The sequence below is a fragment of the Eumetopias jubatus genome, unplaced genomic scaffold (genome assembly GCF_037043125.1).
Source record: "Eumetopias jubatus isolate StellerSeaLion01/CBP00866 unplaced genomic scaffold, mEumJub1_p1.0 scaffold_3, whole genome shotgun sequence".
Lineage (NCBI taxonomy): Eukaryota > Metazoa > Chordata > Mammalia > Carnivora > Otariidae > Eumetopias > Eumetopias jubatus.
In genome coordinates, this window is record NW_028274809.1 from 19,100,460 (window position 1) to 19,122,676 (window position 22,217).

At 52.0% G+C, this 22,217-nt stretch overlaps 1 protein-coding gene across 3 annotated transcripts; it reads left to right on the forward strand.

Annotated features, from left to right (window-relative positions):
- The first annotated feature begins 2,876 nt into the window (after positions 1–2,876).
- On the forward strand, positions 2,877–22,028 carry PTPRN (protein tyrosine phosphatase receptor type N). 3 transcript variants are annotated; one of them, XM_028092178.2, is made up of 23 exons: positions 2,877–3,013; positions 4,477–4,527; positions 4,769–4,882; positions 8,441–8,537; positions 9,458–9,719; positions 9,802–10,156; positions 10,578–10,712; positions 11,324–11,358; positions 12,046–12,320; positions 12,542–12,628; positions 12,996–13,075; positions 13,251–13,315; positions 14,041–14,259; positions 14,691–14,891; positions 15,005–15,152; positions 15,315–15,388; positions 15,620–15,697; positions 15,783–15,902; positions 17,003–17,169; positions 20,157–20,210; positions 20,826–20,890; positions 21,100–21,173; positions 21,362–22,028. In XM_028092178.2, the coding sequence occupies exons 1-23, from the start codon at positions 2,899–2,901 to the stop codon at positions 21,431–21,433; spliced, it is 2,943 nt and encodes a 980-aa protein (XP_027947979.1). In that variant the 5' UTR covers positions 2,877–2,898; the 3' UTR covers positions 21,434–22,028. The 3 variants fall into 3 exon arrangements, with proteins under 3 accessions (XP_027947979.1, XP_027947980.1, XP_027947981.1); XM_028092179.2 differs by having other exon boundaries at positions 10,581–10,712; XM_028092180.2 differs by lacking the exon at positions 4,477–4,527.
- Positions 22,029–22,217: the final 189 nt, after the last annotated feature.

Below are 22,217 nucleotides of genomic sequence, written 5' to 3' on the forward strand. Positions count from 1 at the left end.
GGGTATTGGGCTCCTGGCTCAGCGGGGAGCCTGCTTCTCCCTCTGCCTCTGCCTCTCCCCCTGCTCATGCTCTCTCTCTCTATCTCTGTGTCTCAAATGAATAAATAAAATCTTTTTTAAAAAGTTTTTAAAAAAGAATAAAGAGATACGAGTACAAAATCAAAAGAGCTCAGTAAAAATCACAGTTAAATTTTAGTTGGAAATATGTGTGTGAATATGTGTGCATCTTAATATTCTAGTTCTGTGCACTGAAAGAGCCTATAAGCAATGTCATCTCAGTTTCTATTATCACCCTTAAATCCCAGACTGTGATCTCTAAAGTCAGTCCTTACTGAAAGCTACCTAGTCTCTTGGAAGAATGGTTGCTTCCATGTCTAGGGCAGGGGGAGAAAAAGATGAACCTGGTACATCTTGGAGTGATAGAAAGCAAGAGAACTGTCAGTGATTAGTAGGATTTTTTTTTTAAGATTTTTACTCATTTGTTTGATAGAGAGAGACACAGCGAGAGAGGGAACACAAGCAGGGGGAGTGGGAGAGGGAGAAGCAGGCTCGCTGCTGAGCCCGACGTGGGGCTTGATCCCAGGAGCTGGGATCATGACCTGAGCCGAAGACAGATGACTGAGCTACCCAGGCGCCTCTAATGGGATGTTTCAAAAGGACCCCAGAGCCAGTTTAAAGGAGCTTTCACTGACTTATTCTGAGGCAATTTGAATATAAAAAAATAATTACTGCAATTGATTGATACACATTGAATATTTGAAAATCCATTCTTCCATAGTAATGATCAAACAAGAAACATCATTGAAATATTTTTTAAAAATTTATTTGTCACAGTTGGAGGGAACTACTATACCTAAATTCATTACGCTGCCAATTGGTAAACCAAAAAAATAAGAATATATGCTACCTTTCCAGTTGGAACTGTATTTCAGGGTAAATAACCCCAGCTGATGAAGAAAGCTCTTCTTTATAAAATAATATCAGCTAATAAATGTTAAAGGAATGACAGAATTAGAAAAGTCACCATTTTGCAGCCTCTAATGAAATAATTTAGTCGAGGACCATCAAGGAAGAGCAAATCCATTAGGTGAAAAGTTAATGGGAACTAAATATTTTCACAGTGCCAAAATATCACCCCATGGATTACATATTAGTCACAAGAGGGAAACATAAGTTTACATACAGTGATCTGTCTTTACCTTAAACCAGTGACCAATTTTAGCATCACTAATAGTAGGACAGGCAGACATTACCCATTTCCTGAAATGACACAATTGGAGGCATAAGCATCACCTATAAAGCATTTTGCTTAAAAAATGTTTAACCTGATTCAACCAAGACTTTAGATATAACTTCTAGTTTACAGAAAATGCAAGGAACATACAGGATAGACACAGGGGAAATACAGGGAAATCTATCATGAGGAAACTATCAGACAAATTCAGAAGATGGGGAGTTGTAAAGAAAAACTAACCTAGTCTGTTCAACAAGACAATGTCAAAAATGGGGGGGTTGTCTATATTAATTTAAATAGAATTAAGAAACATAACCACATGCAATGGTGGTCTTTGACTCCTATTATTTTTACTCCTATTTTGAGCAAAACAGATGGAAAAAGGCATTTTTTTGAATCAATTTGAGAATTTGAATATAAATTGAGCCTTAAATGATATTAGAGAGTTACTGTAAATTTTGTTAGATGGGCATTTGGATTATGTGGGAAAATATCCTTATTTCTTGGAGATGCATATTGAAACATTTATAAGGGAAACAGAATGTCTATAATTGACTTTTTAAAAGAAGCAAATTTGGAAAAATAGCAATAACTGTTAAGTCTAGATAATGAGCATATGCATATTTACTATGCACCCTATCTTTTCTTGTAATTTGGACAATTTTTAATGAGAAGCAAGAGAATAAAGTGATCAAATTTGAATTTTAGAAAGCTCACTCCCTAGCTTATTGGGTGAGAAAAGTGAAAGCAAAAGTCTAGTTAGATGATTACAGTAATATTCGTGATGAAAGAGCACAGAGGTTTAGATAAAGTAGTGAATATGGAGGAAAGAAGAAATAGACAGATGGGAGATGCATTTTGCAGGTCAAAACCAAAAATTGTTGATAGGCTTGAGGCAGGAGAGGTTAAAAGAAAAGAGAGTCAAGGCTAATAACAAAAGCGAATATGTATCATGTGTTTAGTATATGCCAGTGCAGTCATTGTTCTAAGTGATCCACACGAGTTTAACTCGTGTAATCCCCACAACCACCTTGTGAGGTAGGAGTTATTAGCACATCTCTTTTACAGATTAGGAATTTGGGCGCAGAGAGGTTAAGCAACTTGCCCAAAGTTCTACTCCTAGTAGGTGGCATTGCTAGAACTGGAATCCAGGCACACATGCATAACCATCCCTGCTGTTAAGGATGATACCAGTACCATCAATTGAGAGGCGTAACAGTACCTATTCTACTCACCTTTATGCTCATTTTAGGACTTAGACTCACATATATTTCCTGGCCCCCACCCAACTGTACCCCTTTTCTCCAACCTTGGGATTGGGTGATAGAGGTGGTAGTCCTTGGGGAGAAACATTATGTCAAAAGGGGGTGGGGCCAAGTGGGAAATCTAGTGAAGCGCCTACTATTTGGTGGAGAAGAGCTGCGGGTACGCACCTCCGTAAAACAGAGCTCTTACGTCACGTATGACGCAAATAAGCGTAAGAGCCGGGGGTGGAGATGCCGTCACCACCCGCCCAGGGTTGGCCGAGTTGCCGCGAGAGGGGCGTAGAGACCCCGCCTCGTAGGTGGGTGGGGAGTGGCAGGCCCCGCCTCGGCCCCTGTGGCTGGCTCCGGCCGGCGTCGCTGCGGTTGTGGCAGGGGAGCGAGCGCGCCGAGCCCAGAAAGATGCGGCGCCCGCGGCGGCCTGGGGGTCCCGGGGGATCCGGGGGTCTCCGGGTGCTCCTCTGCCTCCTGCTGCTGAGCAGCCGCCCGGGAGGCTGCAGCGCCATTAGTGCCCACGGTCAGGAGGAAATGCGGGGGGTGGGGTGGGGTGGGGGCTGGAGTGTGGTGCCGGGAGCAAAATTCGGTGGGGGGTGGGGGAGGGGTGTCACGAAGGTAGGAAGCTCAGGTAGAATATGTGTCTGGAGTAGGGTAGGGGGAAGCACGGGGAGGTGAGGAAGATGAGAGGGCGTCTGAGAGGAAAGGGGCGTAGGCCTGGAGGTGGGGCTGGGAATACGGGGGCGGGACCTAAGAGAAGCAGGCTCAGGGCAAGATTGCTGGTTTAGGAGGAGGAATAGGGGTGCATATGGACAGAAGAATTTAGACACTGGCTACAAGACCACGGGAGAAGTCTCGCTGAGGCGCCAAAGAAGTGGTGACGCGCTAAGGGATTGGGGGTGGGAAGTAGGGATAGGAAGAGGGAGTCCTGACGTCCAGGCAGTAGGAGTTGGGGCCACGAGCGTGGGGGTCCCAGCTCCCAGGAGAGGATCAGGCCGAAGGAGGGGCCAGGGTTTCTCTTTAAGCTTAGAGAGGCAGATTGCTGCGATCTGATCTCCAATAAGAGGAGGACGGCTAGGGGAGGCGGCAAAAGAGGGTGAAGAGAAGGGTCTTTTCCTGTCCCCTTCCCCACAGCCAAGCCGGTGCTGACTCACATCTGAGCGGACAGAGACAGTCAGCGCTGACTCATGGGCCGGGGGAGGGTGGGGTGGTGGGGCGCGTGGGGGAAGGGGTGCAGCCTCATCGTCTGACACCCTCCTTCCCCACCTGGCTTGGAGGCCAATGCAAGGTACTTCCCGTGGCCCTTTGGGTTGGTAGGGTGGCAAGTGAAGTCTGGAACGGCGGAGGGGTCAGGTCTTGTGGAGACTCCTGACCCTAGCACCCTTCCCTCCCCCATAACTGCTTCCAGGCTAGGTGGCCCTCGGCGGGGCCCAACTCAGAGCTTCAGCACCGCGGACAGCGCTAGCGGCTCTGGGGCCACTGACTGCAGGGATGGTGTGGGGGGCATTGCTTTAGAGACACCCCACCCATACCCCTTTCCCACACGGAGGGAAGGTGTGCTAGGGTTTCCATCTCTTTTGAGTCCCAGCGCATCGTAGTTAGAATGCTTTTGGAGATTTGGGGAGGAAAGTCCCATTTTCCTCAGAATTTGGCCAAAAATTCCCCCCATAGTAATTCTATGAGAGTAGAAGTATATGATCCTCCACTACCCCCTGCACCTGGAAGCCTTATCCCCATCACTCAGTTAAGCAAACTGAGGCTTTTAGGGAAAGGATTCAGACTCTCAGATCCTTAAAATCCAAAGCCAAATCCTGTGCTTCCTTCTCTTAAGAATTCTAGGCCTCTTCCCTACTCTCCTCCCAGCTTAAAGCCTTTCTTAGAATGAAAGAATGGACCCCATCTGTTTCCCCCTTTCCCAGCCTGTCCATCCTCTGACCATTCTATGTGTGTGGGTTTCTGAGCCTCTGCTCGCTTTTCCCTCTACAGGCTGTCTGTTTGACCGCAGACTCTGCTCTCACCTTGAAGTCTGTATTCAGGGTGAGTGAGGCCCAGGCATAGGATTTACAAGACAGGGGACACAAACAAGAAAGAAGTGTGCGGGAGGCCTGGAAGGGGGAAGGGATACCAGTCCAGTCTTGGGGAGAAGAGAGAATGGCCTGAAGGAGCAGAGTTCTCTGAAGCCAAGAGAGGAGATGGAGAGAGTGATGCCCATTTGCAACTTGGACTTTGGAAAGCCTCTTGTCCAAGCACCCTGCTGACACCACTTTTGTGCTCTTAGATGGCTTGTTTGGACAGTGCCAGGTGGGAGTGGGGCAGGCCCGGCCCCTTTTGCAAGTCACCTCTCCAGTTCTTCAGCGCTTACAAAGTGTGCTCCGACAGCTCATGTCCCAAGGTGAGGTCTAGCTGTACTGAAGGAAAGACACTGGGGCTTCGTTAGATAAGGGTGGGGAAGTGAGGGGCCACCTGCCTCAAGAACTTCTCTTCATGAAACATTCTTATCACACCTACTTCTAGAGCCTCACCTTTCCAGACCTTGCTGGAGAAGGGGGCAAGACAGGAGTCTTGGGCTGTTCACCATAGAGATGGGCTATTCACACTTGGACTCTTTGGAGGAGTCTAGAGGAGGCCTTCACAGAAGGAGCCACTGCAAGAGGCCAGTGTCCATCTCCTTAGGACGAGCCCACTCCCTGAAACTGTCTGAGTGCTCCAGAACCATGAATTCTGGAGTCCTCAGCTGGGAGAACACCCCACCCATCAAATTCACTCATTCAACAACTTTTGTTGAATACTTACTATGTGGCAAGCTTAGTTTTAGGTGTTTGGGATGTATCAGGGAATAAAACAGACAAAGATCTCTGTCTACTGGGGCTTACATTTTTGGGGGGTAAGGGGAATACAACATATAAATTAGAAAATATATGGTATATTATAAGGTGGTAAGTGCTATAGGGGGGAAAAAACAAATCTTACAGCATGATAAAGGGATCAGAAATGGTGGGGTAGGAAGCTTCAGTATCAAATTGAGTGGTCAAGGTAGACCTTATTGAGACTATGAAATTTGAACAAAGACATCAAGGAAGTGGAGGTGTTTTCCAGAAGGTTATCTGGGGGCAATGTTTCAACCTGATCAAAGAGCTAGAAAAGCTTTTACTAAAGCAGGAGCATGGGGCACCTGGGTGGCTCAGTCGTTAAGCGTCTGCCTTCGGCTCAGGTCATGATCCCAGGGTCCTGGGATCGAGTCCCACATCGGGCTCCCTGCTCAGCGGGAAGCCTGCTTCTCCCTCTCCCACTCCCCCTGCTTGTGTTCCCTCTCTCACGGTCTCTCTCTGTCAAATAAATAAATAAAATCTTAAAAAAAAAAAAAAAAGCAGGAGCATGAATTTGAGGAATACCGTGGAGAGCACCTCCATGGTCTGGCTGTAGAGGAGTGATAGAGAGGGAAAGTGGAAGGTGTTGGGGGAAGGGATGCAGATCATTATAGGGACTTATAAGAGAATGTATGGATGGATGTTGTCTTTACTCTGAATAAAAGAGGAACCCATGACAAGGTTTTGAGCATAGGGATGCATAAACTCACCTTTACTTTATTTTATTTTATTTTATTTTTTAAAGATTTTATTTAGGGACACCTGGGTGGCTCAGTCAGTTAAGCGTCTGCCTTCAGCTCAGGTCATGATCCCAGAATCCTGGGATCAAGTCCCACATCGGGCTCCTTGCTTAGCAGGAAGCCTGCTTCTCCCACTGCCTGCCTCTCCCCCTGCTTATGCTCACTTGCTCGCTCTCTCTCTCTCTCTCTCTCTGACAAATAAATAAATAAAATCTTTAAAAAAATAAAGATTTTATTTATTTGTTTGTTTGTTTGTTTATTTATTTGTCAGAGAGAGGGAACACAAGCAGGGGGAGTGGGAGAGGGAGAAGCAGGCTTCCCGCCGAGCAGGGAGCCCAAAGCAGGGCTCGATCCCAGGACCCTGGAATCATGACCTGAGCCAAAGGCAGATGCTTAACTGACTGAACCACCCAGGCACCCCTCACCTCTACTTTAAAAGGATCATGCTTGTTCTTGTTGAGAATAGACGGAAGGGAGTCAAGGGTAGAAGCAGGGAGATCGTGAAAAGCTACCACAATAACTCATGTAAGGGATGAATGTGGCATGGATCAGGTGGTTGCAGGGAGGTAGAAAGGAATGACAGAATTCTGCATATATTTTAAAGGCAGTAAGCATGATTTCATGAAATATTGGACAATGCTGTGAAAGAAAGGGAAGTGTCGAAGATGACACCAGATTTTACTGCCTGAATAATTGGGTAAATGGAGATGTCATTGACTATGCAAAAGGATCAACCTGGGGAGGAGTGTTCAGTTTTGAATATACTGAATTTAAGATGTTCATTCACATAGAGTGGGAAATTGAGAGTATGAGATTGGATTTTGAAAGAGAGATGGAGGATTCTGGAGTGGAGATAGGAAATTAGAATTCTTTGGCATATTAATGACAATTAAACCCATGAGGTAGATGAGATAAGCAAACGATTTAGTGTATATGAAGAAGAAGCCTAGAGAATTACAATATTAAGAGGACCAGGACAAGGAGAGGAACCAACAAGGGAGACTGAGAAGGGGGAGCCAAGGAGGTAGGAGGAAAAACAAGAATGTTCAGTGTCCTAGAAATCAAATGGAAGTGTATCGCAAAGGAAGGACTGATCAGCAGTGTCAAATAATGATGGTATATGAAGTAAGATGAGATCAGAGAATTGGCCACTGGCTTTAGATAAGCAGAAGTCCCTGGTGATTTGGATGAAAATATTTTGGTAGAATAGGTGGGAATAAAATCCTGAATAGAGTGGATTAAGAGGGAAGGAGAGAAAAGAACTGGATACAGCCAGTAGAGACAACACTTTCAAGGAGTCTTGCTGCAAAGAAAAGGGAAGAAATGGAGTGATCACTGGAGAGGAATGTGGGGTCATGCAGTAACTTTTTAAGATGAAAGGAAATTCCATCATGTTTGTATGCTAAAGGGAATAATTCAGTAGAGAACAGAGGAAAATGATCATGTAGGAAATAAGGGGAAATTGCGGAGAAGATGTTCTTGAGTAGGGAGTAAGAGATGAAATCCAGTGCTCAAGTGGAGGAATTGGCCTCTGATAGGATGAGTTATCTAATGTTCAGAGGCAAGAAAGCAGGTATGGATGCTAGTCAATCTTAGAATATGAGTTAGGAGCAGTACAGGCTATTAACTCAGAAGCAGGAAAGAAGAAATGGGGGTGGAGAGTGGGAGATTATGCCTTTAGAATAGGTAACTGACCTTCCATGAGAGCAGTTTCATGAAAGGAAAGAGTCCGACAGGAGATCTGCACCAGCATAAGATGATTGATGGTGGTGGTTTAAAATGTGTATAGTGCTTTAGAATTTTGTTAGCACTTTCATTTCTCTGATTGCACTTGATCTTCACAATAGCCCCACAAAGTATGTATTATTCCCACTTTACAAAGAAAAGTAAGTTTCAGTATCAACAAAAAGGATAGAAATAATAATGATGATGATGATGATGATAAGAGCAGCTGTTTAAAGTTCACTATGTGACGGGTACTAGTCTTACCATGTTATGTTGGGTTATTTTAATTATCACAATCTTAGGAGGTATAAACCCCCATTTTACAGATGAGAGAATTGAGGCTCAGACAAGTTCAGCAATTTGCCCAAAGTTGCACAATGAGTAAATGGCAGAGGATTCAAACTTAGTCTCACTGATGGCTCCAAAATCTGTACCCGAGTGTGGGAAGAGGGCAGCTCAAACCACCCACCAGGTCTCTGGACCACCTCCACTGCCCCTCTGCTCTGCCAAACTCAATACACTGCAGGATAGAGAGTGCGGTTTTGATTTCCACTGGTCCCTGTTACTGGGCCCTCAGACTGTCCCAAGCCAACCTCACCCTATCCTGTCCCCTGGCAGGACTGTCCTGGCACGATGACCTCACCCAGTATGTGATCTCCCAGGAGATGGAACGCATCCCCAGGCTTCACCCCCCAGAGCCCCGTCCAAGGGACAGGTAGGCATCCTTTCTCAATAGCTCTAGCAAGGCAAGGCTGGTGGGTCTGTGGTCCTGTCTTGATGGACAGAGGGAAAGGGGAGGGAAAGGGGCACGAAGGTCAGCAGCCTCAGGCACGGGTAAAAGGTTCAGGAGTGGTCATCTGACATGTTCACATGCTCAGTATGAGCTGAGCTCACCGCCAGGGATCCAGCAAAACAGCGGGGAAAAAAAAGTTTTGAAAAACTTGGACATTTCATAATTTAAAAGAAGCATCAAGGGAGTCAGCATGGGACAAATGAGAATTTTGTCATATGGATAATGTTGAATGTTCCATTTCATTACTATGTGGAAGTGTATGTGGAAAGACCATCATCCTTCTGCGGTTAGGGCCTCTGAAGGCATTGTTCAGACCCTACAAGCAGAGGAAAGTCAATGAGGGCCATGGGGCTCCAATGATGATAGCAGGATGAAAAAGGCAGAGTGGGGTAGAAGGGCAGAGTTTGTGGGGGGGTGGGGGGGGAGTACTGTATCTTTGAACTGAATGCTTGAACACACACTTGGAGAGGCAGGTGTGGGGATATGAATACAGGAGGAACGGGGCAAACTGCAGCCACTGTTTATCTATGGAGGTACCTGGCTGCCTTCTCCTGCACCCATTCTCTCCTCCATTCCTTGTCTCACACATCCCTAACCTCCCCTGCTGTGTTTCAGGGACCTAGGCATGCTTCCCAGGGAGGCAATGACCTGTGCCCAGGCTTGGCCCTCTGGCCCTTCCTCATGCTACTCTCTTCCCCTGAGCCTATCTCATTTCTTAAGAGGTCATGGTTACTCTAAACTGCTGAGCCTGTCTGGTCCCACCATCGCTGCCCCCTGTAGGCTCTGTATGCCCTTGCCCCACACAACCAACACACACATGTACACTTTGCTTTCTTCCCCAGATCTGGCTTGGTGCCCAGGAGACCTGGTCCCGCTGGGGAGCTGCTCTTACAGGGCATCCCTACTGGCTCCACCCCTGCAGCCCAGCACCGGCTTCCTCAACCTCCAGTGGGTGGGGGTGGAGCTGGGGTGGGCTCTCCACTCTCCCCTCTGCAGGCTGAGCTGCTGCCCCCTCTCTTGGAGCACCTGCTGCTACCCCCGCAGGCCCCCCACCCTGCTCTGAGTTATGAACCTGCCCTGCTGCAGCCCTACCTGTTCCATCAGGTGAGCCTTAAACACTGCCCCCCCAACACCTATCCCTGAGCCCTGATATCTCCTCTTACCCGGATCTCTTGTTTCCCCACAGTTTGGCTCCCGCGATGGCTCCCGGGGCTCAGAGAGCTCGCCAGGGATGATCAGCGTCGGCCCCCTACCCAAGGCTGAACCTTCTACCCTCTTCAGCAGAACTGCCTCCAAGGGCATGTTTGGGGCTCCCTCTGACCACTCTTATGGGGACCCTCCAGGGCCTTCACCTGGTCAACTTTTCCAGGAGTCAGGGCTTCTCTACCTGGCCCAGGAGCTGCCAGCGCCCAGTAGGGCCAGGGCACCAAGGCTTCCGGAGCAAGGGGACAGCAGCCGGGCACAGGACTCCTCAGAGGGCTATGAGGAGGAAGGGCTAGAAGGTCGCAGGGAGAAACCTCCTTCTCCAGCAGAGCTGCCAGGTATCAGAGTTCTCAGCACCGTTCCCTTCCTGTGGGGGCTGCATCCGCGGGCTCCTTCCTAATGACCCATGCATTTGTTAATTCGTCCTTAAAGTCATTCATATATTTAACTAATGTCTACTGACAACCCGATCTATGCCAGGCACTAGGTAGGCAGTGGGGACACCCTGAGGGGTGGAGATAACATAACTCTTCTGCAGCTGGAGAGTCAAGATGTCCATGGTGGGCCTGAAGTTTGGTCTTGGCCCTAAGAAGGCCATTCCCCCAAAGTGTGGGCAAGGGCTGGAAGGTGGAGGGCATCAGTGTCCTGGGGTTTGAGAAGAAGCTTTTAAGTGTGCTAGTACCCTCCCACCCCCAAATGCCTCCCACAAGTTCATCTCGCCGCCACCATCTCGCCATAAGCTCTGTGTCTGGCTCCCAGCAGACGTGACTCTCCAGAAACTGGCAGCTGTGCTTGCGGGCTATGGGGTGGAGCTGCGTCAGCTGACCCCTGAGCAGCTCTCCACCCTCTCAACCCTGCTGCAGCTGCTGCCCAAGGGCGCAGGACGAAATCTGGGTGAGTGTCCAGACAGAGAGACCAGCAACCACCAGCAACATGATGGCCCCTTGCCCCAACTCTCAAGCCCACATGGAGCAGCCTAGAGGGGAAGGTCAGGGGGCAGAGAAGGGAGCTCTTTTGAGACACGAGCACAGGGTCATTGCCTGCCAGGGGCAGGAAGCAAGGGAGTGGGGTGGTGAGCTGAGTTAGAGCGGAAAAGAACTGGAGGGGTGGGGAGTAATGGAAGAATAAGCCAACAGGGGGTATGAGCCGGGATCAGGAGGCACCAAGGAATGTGGGTGGATGATAACAGCCTCTAAGGAAGGAAGTGGCCAATGCCAAGTGAAGCCAGTAATTGATGGGTAAGGGGAGGACTGGACAAAGAATAGTTTTGAGACGTGTGGCCAATAACTCTGGAAGGAGCTGATAAAACAATTATGAGGTAGAAGCAAACAGGCATGAGACCATGCTTAGGATGAGACCAAAGGCAGGGCTGGGTCACTGACTGAGGAAAAAGAGGCCACAGCAGATGCAACAGGCTCAGGGTCGCTGGCCCTTTCTCCTACCTGTGTTGTATGGACCTTCACCTTGGCCCTTTGCCCAGAGTCTTGTTTTTCCTGTCTCTACAGGAGGGGTTGTAAATGTTGGAACTGACATCAAGAAAGTGAGTTTGTGGCACCTCCCTGACCCATAGTGCCCCTAGCAGCAAACCCCCTTGTCAAAATCTAAACCTCAGCATTGGGACCCAGATCTATATCTTCCAACCCTCCTCATTTGTGGGGGAGCCAGGGCCCAGAGCCTGCAAATCCTTGCCTTAAGATCTCACCTCAACTTGATGGCAGAGCTGGGTCTAGAAGCTAGAATTCTCAATTTGCTACTTTTTTCACTGCAGTCGTTTCAGACCCTGCTCTGAGTATCCCTAGGTGAAGAGGGGAGTCACATGCAGGCTCCTGGCCCCCCTGGAGCCTGAAGAGCTCTATCTTTCTCACGCGTTCGACTTCTGAGATTTTGTGGCTAAACAGAAGTCTAAAAACCATTACCTGCCTGTTCATGTCTCCTAACACCACCTTCCCTCACTCCAGAGGTTCTCCTCACTCCAGTTCCATCTTGTGGATCATTACTGATCATGTTGCATTCATTCAATCCTTTATTCATTCATTCATTCATCCACCTGACTCACTTTTCTGGGTGACCTCTCTGTGCCCAATGCTTCCCTGGGCCCTGGGGGGGTGTAGAAAGAAACAAGTCCCAAGGTCCTCTTTAGGGACCTCAGAGTCCCTAAGATGTGGACCCCCAACCCCCATCCCCTCTATCATCTGGAGACCACACCTCTATCCTCTCTTCCAAACAGACAACCGAGGAGCAGGTGCAGCGTGGAAGCACGGCGGAGCCTCCACCCCCCACACCCTCCCTGCCTGGATACCCCACTGCCAGTCCCACTTCCAATAAAGCCCAGCAGGTGCTGAGCTCTGGATCCTCCGAGCCCCCCAGAGCTGCAAGCCACCTTGTCACACCTGTCCTGCTGGAGAAGAAAAGTCCACCGGGCCAGAGCCAGCCCCCGGTGGTGAGGCGGCCGGCAGCTCAGCCATCAGCAGAGGAGTATGGCTACATTGTCACTGACCAGAAGTAAGGGCTTCAGCCGGGGCAAGCCTTCCAGTCCCCTCCATCGGCCCTCCCTGGGGAGGGGGTGTTGCGTGGGTTGGCCTGCCTGGCAAGAAGCAGAGAGCAGAAATCCAGATGTGAAGTGGACAGAGGTGGGCTCCTCTGTACCCCAGGAGGTAGTTTGTTTCAAGAAAGTGGCCAAGAGGATCCCCACTTTCCTTCCTCTTCCTGCTCTCCACCTTCAGGCCCCTGAGTCTGGCGGCAGGAGTCAAGCTGCTGGAGATCCTAGCTGAGCATGTGCATGTGTCCTCTGGCAGCTTCATCAACATCAGGTGGGGCTGGTATCTAGCTGGGGCAGCCAGGATCTAGAAGGTAGCTGGAGGGGAGAGGTGGCTGGAGGGGCTCAGGGAAGGAAGGGAAGACAAAGTCTTGGGTAAGTGGCCAAGGTGGGGTCAGAGATGCTCCCAGCTGCATTGAAGGTGCCCCCCACCACACACACACACACACACACACACACACACACACACACACACACACACTGGATGCTGGCCTCATCCAGCATTTCCCTCAAACATCCCTGTAAGGCATGTCTGATCAGCCCCAGCTTATCCTCTCATGGGGAGAGGACCAGAGCTGGCCTCTCTGTTACAGTCTGGGGTCTGTGGTGGGTGAGGCAGTAATGTAGCTCCTGTTTGGCAGTGTGGTGGGACCGGCCCTCACCTTCCGCATCCGACACAATGAACAGAACCTGTCTTTGGCTGATGTGACCCAGCAAGCTGGTAAATACTTCCTGGTCCCAGCCCCAGCCTTAGTAGGACATACCCAGGCCTGTGGCTGATGCCCCCCTTGAAATATTCCCAACACACACGGGCCCTGCCTGCCACCAAGCATAGCATGACGTGGAGTGGAGCCCACCTGGAGCTGGAGAGAGTCTGACCCACAGCTTCCCTGCAGGGCTGGTGAAGTCGGAACTGGAAGCACAGACAGGGCTCCAGATCTTGCAGACAGGAGTGGGACAGGTATGAGCTAACCGAAGAATCAGCTGAAACCCCAGAGGGCTGACATTATCCACAAGAGATGGGGGCAAACTTGGCAGGAAAACCAGAGCTGAAACTTCATGTACCTACCTGGCTGGCCCACAGGCTTTGCCAAAGCAGCCTTCCCCTTGCAGTTCACTTTCTGGCCAGCAGATGGCCCCAGTGGCTGCTCCTCCTCCTTCCTTTCCCTCCCTCCCTCCCTCCCTCCCTCTCCCCCCTCCTCCTCCTCAAGGGCAAGACCAGTCTTCCATAGGAAGGCCTCCTGCTTGGAAGAACCACCTGAGGTGTCCATAGCCTTCGGCCGCAAAGTTCTAAGTTCCAAGGGAAAACCCTATGCAGTAAGGACATTAAACTCAAAATATATTTCTATTCTGCATCCAACACTGATGCCTCACATTCTACTATTCAATTCCTTGCGACTCTCCAAACTCCTCTACATTCATTTTTTAAACGCAAAACTCCTAGTGAGGGTCATCCACTAAGTTTCAGGCAGTGCGGTGTGGTTGAGTTGGTCCGATGGGGATGGAGAAGGAGGATCTTGGGTCTTTCTGAGCCCTTCTGCCTGTGCCACCATACCCTTGCCCTCCCAGCTTTGCCCTCGGAGATACCCTAGCAGGGAGCGTGGCATGGGGGGGGACGGGGGTTGAGGAACAGCTCCTAAATCTCCACTGCCACTGCCCCCCTTGATTCTAGCCTTGTTCCCACAGAGGGAGGAGGCAGCTGCAGTCCTTCCCCGACCAGCCCGCAGCACCTCTCCCATGCGCTCAGTGCTGCTCACTCTGGTGGCCCTGGCAGGCGTGGCCGGGCTGCTGGTGGCTCTGGCAGTGGCTTTGTGTGTGCGGCAGCATGCACGGCAGCGGGACAAGGAGCGCCTGGCAGCCCTGGGGCCTGAGGGGGCCCATGGTGACACTACCTTTGAGTACCAGGTGTGTGGCCCCGAAAGCTTGTAGACGAGAGGGAATGGAAGGGGCTTGGGAGTCTGGGTCTCACATAGGGTGAGGGTGGGGTGTTGGATGGGGAGTGAGCACCCATGCCTGGGAATACCCGGGCTGGGCCTACAGAAACCCAAGCAGGGGTGTTGCGGGGACATTTTGAATGGACGGGAATTGGGAACAGATGCTTCCTAAGGTTCTTTCCAGGGCCACATTTCTGGGACTCCACTCTCATCTCTGAGGTTGTCAGAGGCACCACCCAAACAGAATAGCCTTGAAAAGAATGAGGACCAGGGCAGCGGAGCCTCCCCCAGAGGAGAGGGGTTTCATACAGAATCCATCAGGGATGAGCCTAGAATGGAGCCCAGGACAATGTTGAAAGGGCTTTAGGGGCCCTGGAGCCCTGCCTGATCTTTCTCCTGCAGGACCTGTGCCGCCAGCACATGGCCACAAAGTCCCTGTTCAACCGGGCGGAGGGTCCGCCGGAGCCTTCTCGCGTGAGCAGCGTGTCCTCCCAGTTTAGTGACGCGGCCCAGGCCAGCCCCAGCTCCCACAGCAGCACACCGTCCTGGTGCGAGGAGCCCGCCCAGGCCAACATGGACATCTCCACAGGACACATGATCCTGGTCAGGACAGGGCCGGGGCCCAGAGGGGGTGAAGGGATGCTTCTAGCTTCTAGGATGCTAGAAGAGGCAGGGCCGGTGGCGTGGGCCAGAGCCAGGCTGTGGTGTCACTGCAGGCGTACATGGAGGACCACCTGCGGAACCGGGGCCGCCTGGCCAAGGAGTGGCAGGCCCTGTGTGCCTACCAGGCAGAGCCCAACACCTGTGCCACAGCCCAGGGGGAGGGCAACGTCAAAAAGAACCGCCACCCTGACTTCCTGCCCTGTGAGTGAGTCCTGCTGGTCAACCTGGCCCAGCCCTCTCTCTGCTGGGAGCCCTGGATGGCTTGGGGGGAAGGGCTGGGCTCCTGGCTCAGGCCAAGTGGCAGAGGTACCAGGACCCCAATAACTGGAGGGGCATCTGAGGTGGGATGTGGGGTCTGTGCAGATGATCACGCTCGCATCAAGCTGAAGGTGGAGAGCAGCCCTTCTCGGAGTGATTACATCAATGCCAGCCCCATTGTAAGTGGCCCTGGCTCCAGCCCCCTCCTCCGCCCCATTTTTATCCTGCCTGCATAAACTCCATTTCCTTCTGGTCACCATCTGCTCCACCTGACGCCCTGGAATTATGGGGCCTGATATCCTGGTGTGGAAGTGGGGGTTTCTCAAGCTCTCCCAGCCTGCTCCCTCCGACCAAGCCTCTCCACTGTAGCATTTCCCACTCTGACTCATGATGTGTCTTCCCTGCCCCAGATTGAGCACGACCCTCGGATGCCAGCCTACATAGCCACACAGGGCCCGCTGTCCCATACCATTGCAGACTTCTGGCAGGTGAGTTCTTGGAAGGAGGGCTTCTCCAGGGACCAGTGGTCTTTGAGGGCAGCCGGAGAGGTTAGAATGGCGTCTCTGTCCCTAGATGGTGTGGGAGAGTGGCTGTACCGTCATCGTCATGCTGACCCCACTGGTGGAGGATGGTGTCAAGCAGTGTGACCGCTATTGGCCAGATGAGGGGTCCTCCCTCTACCACGTATATGAGGTCAGCAAGACCCCATGGCCGGGGGACGATGGGAATGGAGACTGGACGGTGAACCATTCATACATGTATGAATGCATATGCACACACACACACACACACACACACACACGTACTATACATTTACATGTGTGTGTCCAGCCAGGGCCAGAAAGCATTTGTAGGGACCTATGATGAAAGGTACAGAAATAAAACTATAAAACCACCAAAACTGAGGTCATAAGCTGGAAGCTGAGAGTATATGAGACGGGGAAGAGAAGTAAAACCAAAGACCAACATTTAAGACCTACGTTAATCTAGCCTCACTTAGCTCTGAGTTTCCAAAGCCAAGAAAGAAATAACCATCAGTCACGTATAGAATAGAAACAAACTTTTTCATTAGGAGAGAAGACGAGGGGGGCGGGGGACTGGGGAGAGGCAAAGCCGAGGAAAGAGGAACAGATTCCTGACACATGGAAGGTGACCCCCCCTGTAAAGCAGGAGACACTAAGAGAAAATGGAAGCTTCTCATTACTGGGGGAGCACTGGATAATTTTTCATCATCCGATGAGCACTCAGCGGTCTTTTTTTTTTTTCCTTTTTTTTGTTTTTTCCTTTTTTATTTTATTTATTTTTTAATTTAATTTTTTTCTTTTTTCTGTTTATTTTTATATTTTTTTCTTTATTTTGGGTTTTTTGTTTTTTCGTTTTTTCGTTTTTTCTCTTTTTTTCTCTCCTTTTTGTTTCGGCAGTCTTTTTTTTAAAAGCTTTTTTTTTTAATTGGTGTTGCTCATGGTTAAAGGAAAAGAAACGAATACAAATATTATAAAATCTCATCAAAGTTTTTGGTGTGTGTAGCACAGACACTTTGCTAGACTCTGTGAGGAAGGAGGAAGTCTGACCTCAAGAAGCCCACAGTAGCTGTGTCTGGGCGGAAAAGCCACCCGTTGTCCTGAGCAACCCATAAGTGACACAAACAACTAGGGGTCTTGGGGACAGCTGGGGCAGTAGGAGCGGGCGGTTGGGTAAGCTTCCGGGAGGATGTAGAGTTTGAGCCGGCCTGGGAGGCTGGGAGGATCTGGAGAGGCGCTGCCGTGCTCAGGCCTGGGCCCGCTCCTCGGCAGGTGAACCTCGTGTCGGAGCACATCTGGTGCGAGGACTTCCTGGTGCGCAGCTTCTACCTGAAGAACGTGCAGACCCAGGAGACGCGCACGCTCACGCAGTTCCACTTCCTCAGCTGGCCGGCAGAGGGCACTCCGGCGTCCACCCGGCCGCTGCTGGACTTCCGCAGGTGAGGGGGGCAGGGCGGGGAGAGAGCGGCGCGCGAGCCGGGGGCGGGGGAGCTGGGCGTCCCCACCGCCGCGCCCCGCCCCCACCGACCACCAGCTCCTCCTGGGGGCTCTGGTCTTGTGAGGCGGGCCCTCCAGCCCGACCTGGAGCCTCGGCCTCCGACCTCCAGCCGCCCCCCTTCCAGACCCCGCAAGCCCGGACTGATGCTCTGGCTGGCTGTGCGCATCCCTCCACCCGCGTGCTCCCGCTCTCTGCTCTTCTGCCTGCTGTGTCCCCCTCGCCCCTTTTCTCTCCCTGCCTCCCCGCGTCTGGCTCCTCCATCACCCCCGCCCCCAAGAAGGGCTCACCTGAGTTCAAGCTCCACCCCCCCCCCCCCCCCCCGCCTTCTCTCCCTCTCCCGGTCCCGGCTCCTGTCTCACCTGTTCGTCGCCTCCCGTGCTGCTCTTTGGGATCTCCAGCATATTCTGGGTGTCTGCTGTGCCCTGGTCTCTCACTCCCTCCTGCCCATCTGTCCTTCTTTATCTCTTGCTGTTCCTTGGCCTGTTATTTCTCCCCCCGTCTGTCTTTCCTTCCTTTCCCTCTCTCTCCCCTCCCCATGCCTCTCCCCTCATCTCTTGTCTCTCCCACTGTCTCTGAGTTTGTCCTACTTTCTCTCTCCATTTCTCCTGCCCTGCAGGTCTCCCCTGTTCCATCCCCTCTCTCCCTGCTTTCTCCACCTCCCTGCCTGCTCTGCCTCTCTCGGTCTCTCCCTCCCTCTGTCTGCCCACTCTGTCCTTCTGCCCTTCTTCCCTTCTCCTCCTCTGTCTCTCTCCCTCTCACGGCTGCCAGTGTCATTTTTGTGATCTGCAGCTAGTGTTCTCTCTCCAGTTGCATAGTCACAAAAGTGATCATTGGCAGGCGTGGCCGCTGCATGGACAGGACAATCCAATCAGGACTTGTGGGCCCAGGGGCCCCATGAAGGCTGCTGGGAGAGCTGGGGGCTGGGGCTGGGGTGGGGGCGAGGGACTCGGAGGAGACAAACACTATCAAAGGCAGTGCGGAGGATCTTGGGATTGCTGGGGACTCAGGGGAGCCGGTGGGAGCCGGGACAGGAAGCTAACTAGAGGACTTTGCCTGTTCTGACAACAGCACCCCCCCACCAGGCCAGTCCTCCAGCACCCCCAATCTCCCCCCCTGGCCCACACTGCAGCCTTCACCTGCTTCTCTGCCTCTTGCCAGGCTGGCCTGAGGTCTCCAGGTGCTGGGCAGAGAGCAGAGGAGCAGAGCTGGGCTGGGAAGCTGGGGATAGTTTCTTTCTTTTTTTTTTAAGTTTATTTAAGTAATCTCTACACCCAATGTGGGGCTCGAACTCAGGACCCCAAGATCACGTGCTCTTCCCACTGAGCCAGCCAGGCGCCCCAGCTGGGGATAGTTTCTGAGCCTCAGGATAATGGTTTCTAACTGGGCCCCCTGGAGCCCGAGACACGGGCTTTTCAAAAGCAATGCCAGGGGTCATAGAGCTATTTTCTTTTTTCCACATTTAAAAAAATCTTTATAGAATTAGTGCATGGACCGTTTTTAAGACTGCACAGGTAAGCTAAAAGATTACATTTCTTTGCTTTAGGCCAGAAGTATGTAAACTCAGTTGCCATTGGACACCCGGAGCAAATTTAACTGCTGCCTAATAAATATGGTTTGCTGAAGGTCTACCAGAGGGAAGGCAAACTAATTTTTTTTTAAGTGCTAAAAAGTGACCCCGAACAAGTTTCTTGATCTCTGTTTTCTTACCTGTGAAATGAGGATGATGACCCATACTTTAGGGGGTTGTCACAAGAGTCAATGGGATAAAGTCTGTAAAATCTCGTTTCAGTGCTTGGCACACAGCAAAGGCTCGATGAATTCTAGATACGATTCATTGTCATTATTATTAAACAATTGGGAGCCTACTGCAGAGACTTCTGTTCAATCCCAGCTCTCTAACACATGAGACAACTTACAACTTGCTAGAAAACCATGTGGACTCCTGTAAAATCATTCAGAGTCACCTAGCCCTTGCAAGTCTGGAGGAATCACACTGGTAGACCATTAAGTTCCAAGCGTTCCCTGAAACAATCTAATAATTCCTCAGGTGGTCCTCCCTGGTCCTGGCCCACTGAGGGTATCAGGATCTGCAGGTAATTCTCCAAGCAGGAAAGTCATAAGGGACAAGGGCAGGTTAGACTAGGCCACTGAAGAAGGGGAAAATCCCCTGCTTCCTGCTGAGAGGGCAGCAGTCAGGGTAACAGAAAAGAGTCTGAGGTCCAAGTGGACCCCAAGTCTAAATATGACCCAACCACAGAGCACCTGTGCTGAGATGAGGCTGATTCCGGGAGACAGACAGCCTCATAACATTCAGAGCTGAGAGGTTGTCCTCCCCTGGTCAAAAGATCTTTGTGCCTAGAGCTACCTGACCTCATTGCTAGTGAGGACTACAAGGGGCCTGAGTGGGGAGGGGAAGAGCCTGGGCAGTTGTAAAGGAGGGCAGAGGGGCAGAGCAGGAAGGTGACAAGACTGACACCCTTGAAGTCACCAGAAAACCTATTCTCCCTGGACTTTAGCAGAGGTGGCTATTGATATGATGTAGTATCATTAATAGTACTACCATTTATTGAGCACCCACTGTATGCCTTATGCTTAATTCTTTACATGGATTACCTCATGCAATCATGGTGAGAACCCTAAGAAGAGGTTTACTATCATTATCACCCTCACTTTACAGACAATAAAACTGAGGCTCGAAGAGCCCAAGTCAGCCGTTCCCAGGTGCATCGCTTGGCACCTAGCTCATTAAGTGACAAGGCAAGCCCAGAGCCACCCACACCATCTCTGGTTCTTTGCCTCCTGCCCTGACTCATTCCTCCAGCCCTCTTCCCTCCTCTGCCCTGGGCACGTGGGGACAACAAGAAGAAAGAGAGGCCCCCCAGGGATTTGCTGGTGCCTCCCCGCCTTCACACCCACTTCTTGTTGCAGGAAAGTGAACAAGTGCTACCGGGGCCGCTCCTGCCCCATCATTGTGCACTGCAGGTGCGTGCGGACGGGCTGGGGGCAGGGATGGGGATCACAGGGGACAGGGCAGCCCAGGCCAGAGGGCCCCAAGGTGGGGCATTCCTGATTCCCACCCCTCTCTCTGGTCCTCCGCCCTGGGCACATCTCCCGTGCATGCTGCCTGCCTCGCCCCTTGATGCTGGCCAACGACAGCCCAGGGGCCAAGTTCAACATACCACCTGGTTTTGTTTTTTTTTTCAATGACCCATGAGCTAAGACTGGTGTTCACATTTTTAAATGGTTGAAGAAGAAGAAAAAAAGAAAAAAGTTTGCTGAACCAAAGCCTGGCTAGAGGCTGGAAAGGGCCATTCCCATCCCCTCCAGCTGTTTCCACCTTAGGACTGAGCCAGGACTCTGCTTTTAGGCTGGCCCACTACCCAAGTGACACCCCGTGGGGCACAGGCTCCCCACTCAAGGCCCAATTCCCAGGGCCCAGGGGCTATGATCGCTGCCTCCTCAGCTCACTCATGCCCTCCCCGAGCCCAGCCTAAATGGCCCCACCAGTGTCTTCCCCACCCCAAGCCTCCCTGTCTCCTCTGCCCCTCCCCCTTTCTGCTGGTCCCGAGCTGAGCCTGTCATCATCTCTCGTTTCAGCGACGGTGCAGGGAGGACTGGCACTTACATCCTCATTGACATGGTACTGAACCGCATGGCAAAAGGTGAGGGCCTTCCCCACAGCGCCTGCAGCCCGGCCCTGACGAGCCGTCCCAGCACCCAGGCTCACAGGAGCTCCTGCAGGGACCGGTTATCACAACCCCGGGCTTTGCCCAGTCCTCTAAGCCTCCCAGGCCAGGATGCTCTAGGCTTTCTGGGTCCTCTCCTCCTCTGGACAACCCCTGAGCAGCCCTGTGCCCTCTCCAATCTCCAGGAGTAAAGGAGATCGACATCGCTGCCACCCTGGAGCACGTCCGTGACCAACGGCCTGGCCTCGTCCGCTCTAAGGTGACTGTTCCTCCCTGTGCTGACCCGAGCTGCTGGCCTCCCCCAGGGAAACCAGCAACAGCCTGCCTCCCCCACCTGCCCTCACCTTTCCCAGGAGGACTCCCCCTCACCCAAGTGACCTCCCCGGCTCCCCCTCCCAAAAGCCCACGCCCTCTCTCCATGACCATCCTCCCCCTGCCCTTCCCCAGGACCAGTTTGAATTTGCTCTGACAGCCGTGGCGGAGGAGGTGAACGCCATCCTCAAGGCCCTGCCCCAGTGAGACCCCTGGGGCCCCTCAGTGGGCAGACCAGCCTCTGTTCCCTCTTTGCCTATGTGAGCATCTATCTGTGTACCCCCTCCTCACCCCCCGCCCCCACCGCCTCGGTCCCTCTGGGACATGGCCAGTCGTCCAAGAGTAGTGTGAAGAAGGGGACGTGGGAAGGGTCGGGCTACCCAGCCTCTCACCTGTCGGAGCCCCCGGGAAGTTCTACGGGGGTGTGGGGGGCTGGCAGCCAGCCAGGAGCAGAGGAAAGTCCTCTACCCAGAGCCTTCTCCTGCCTGAGTTCCCTGGCCCCCAGCTCCCGTTCTTCTGAGAGCTCCCAGGATATCCGTGTGGACGGAACCGGGTGGAGGGCCTGCCACCGCCCCTCCCCACCCCGCCCTTCTTGCTTGTCCAGCCCCCACTGCCTGCCACCCTGCCTCTGTGGCCCACACTCTGGCCCCCGCCCTCCCTGCCTCCCTCAGGCCTCCTCCCCTGCCCTCCTGCCATGTGCCACTCCACTCTCGCCCTCTGGCACAAGAGAACATTTCTAGAGAAATCTACTTTTGTATCAATGTGAATAAAGTTAGTGTGTCATGCGTGCAGCTACCCAGACTCCTACACTTTTCGTCGTCTCTGCTTCCAGACTCCATCTCAAGGCCCCGTGAGGAGCCCGGCCCTGCTGCATTGCTCAGGAGATGCAGAGAGTGCCGGGTGGGCCAGGCTGCGGAGTCTGGCTCTCCGAGGCTTGAATGGTAGCCAGTAATGAGGTGGTTGTCTCTCTGCAGCGCCTCCCCTGGGGCTG

What these genes read in the sequence shown, in the direction of transcription:
- PTPRN (XM_028092178.2), top strand. Translation starts at nt 2,899, where the DNA reads ATGCGGCGCCCGCGGCGGCCTGGGGGTCCCGGGGGATCCGGGGGTCTC. An exon ending in ACACTACCTTTGAGTACCAG is followed by an intron (nt 14,260 to 14,690) that starts GTGTGTGGCCCC and finishes TTTCTCCTGCAG; the next exon opens with GACCTGTGCCGCCAGCACAT. An exon ending in CCACAGGACACATGATCCTG is followed by an intron (nt 14,892 to 15,004) that starts GTCAGGACAGGG and finishes GTGTCACTGCAG; the next exon opens with GCGTACATGGAGGACCACCT.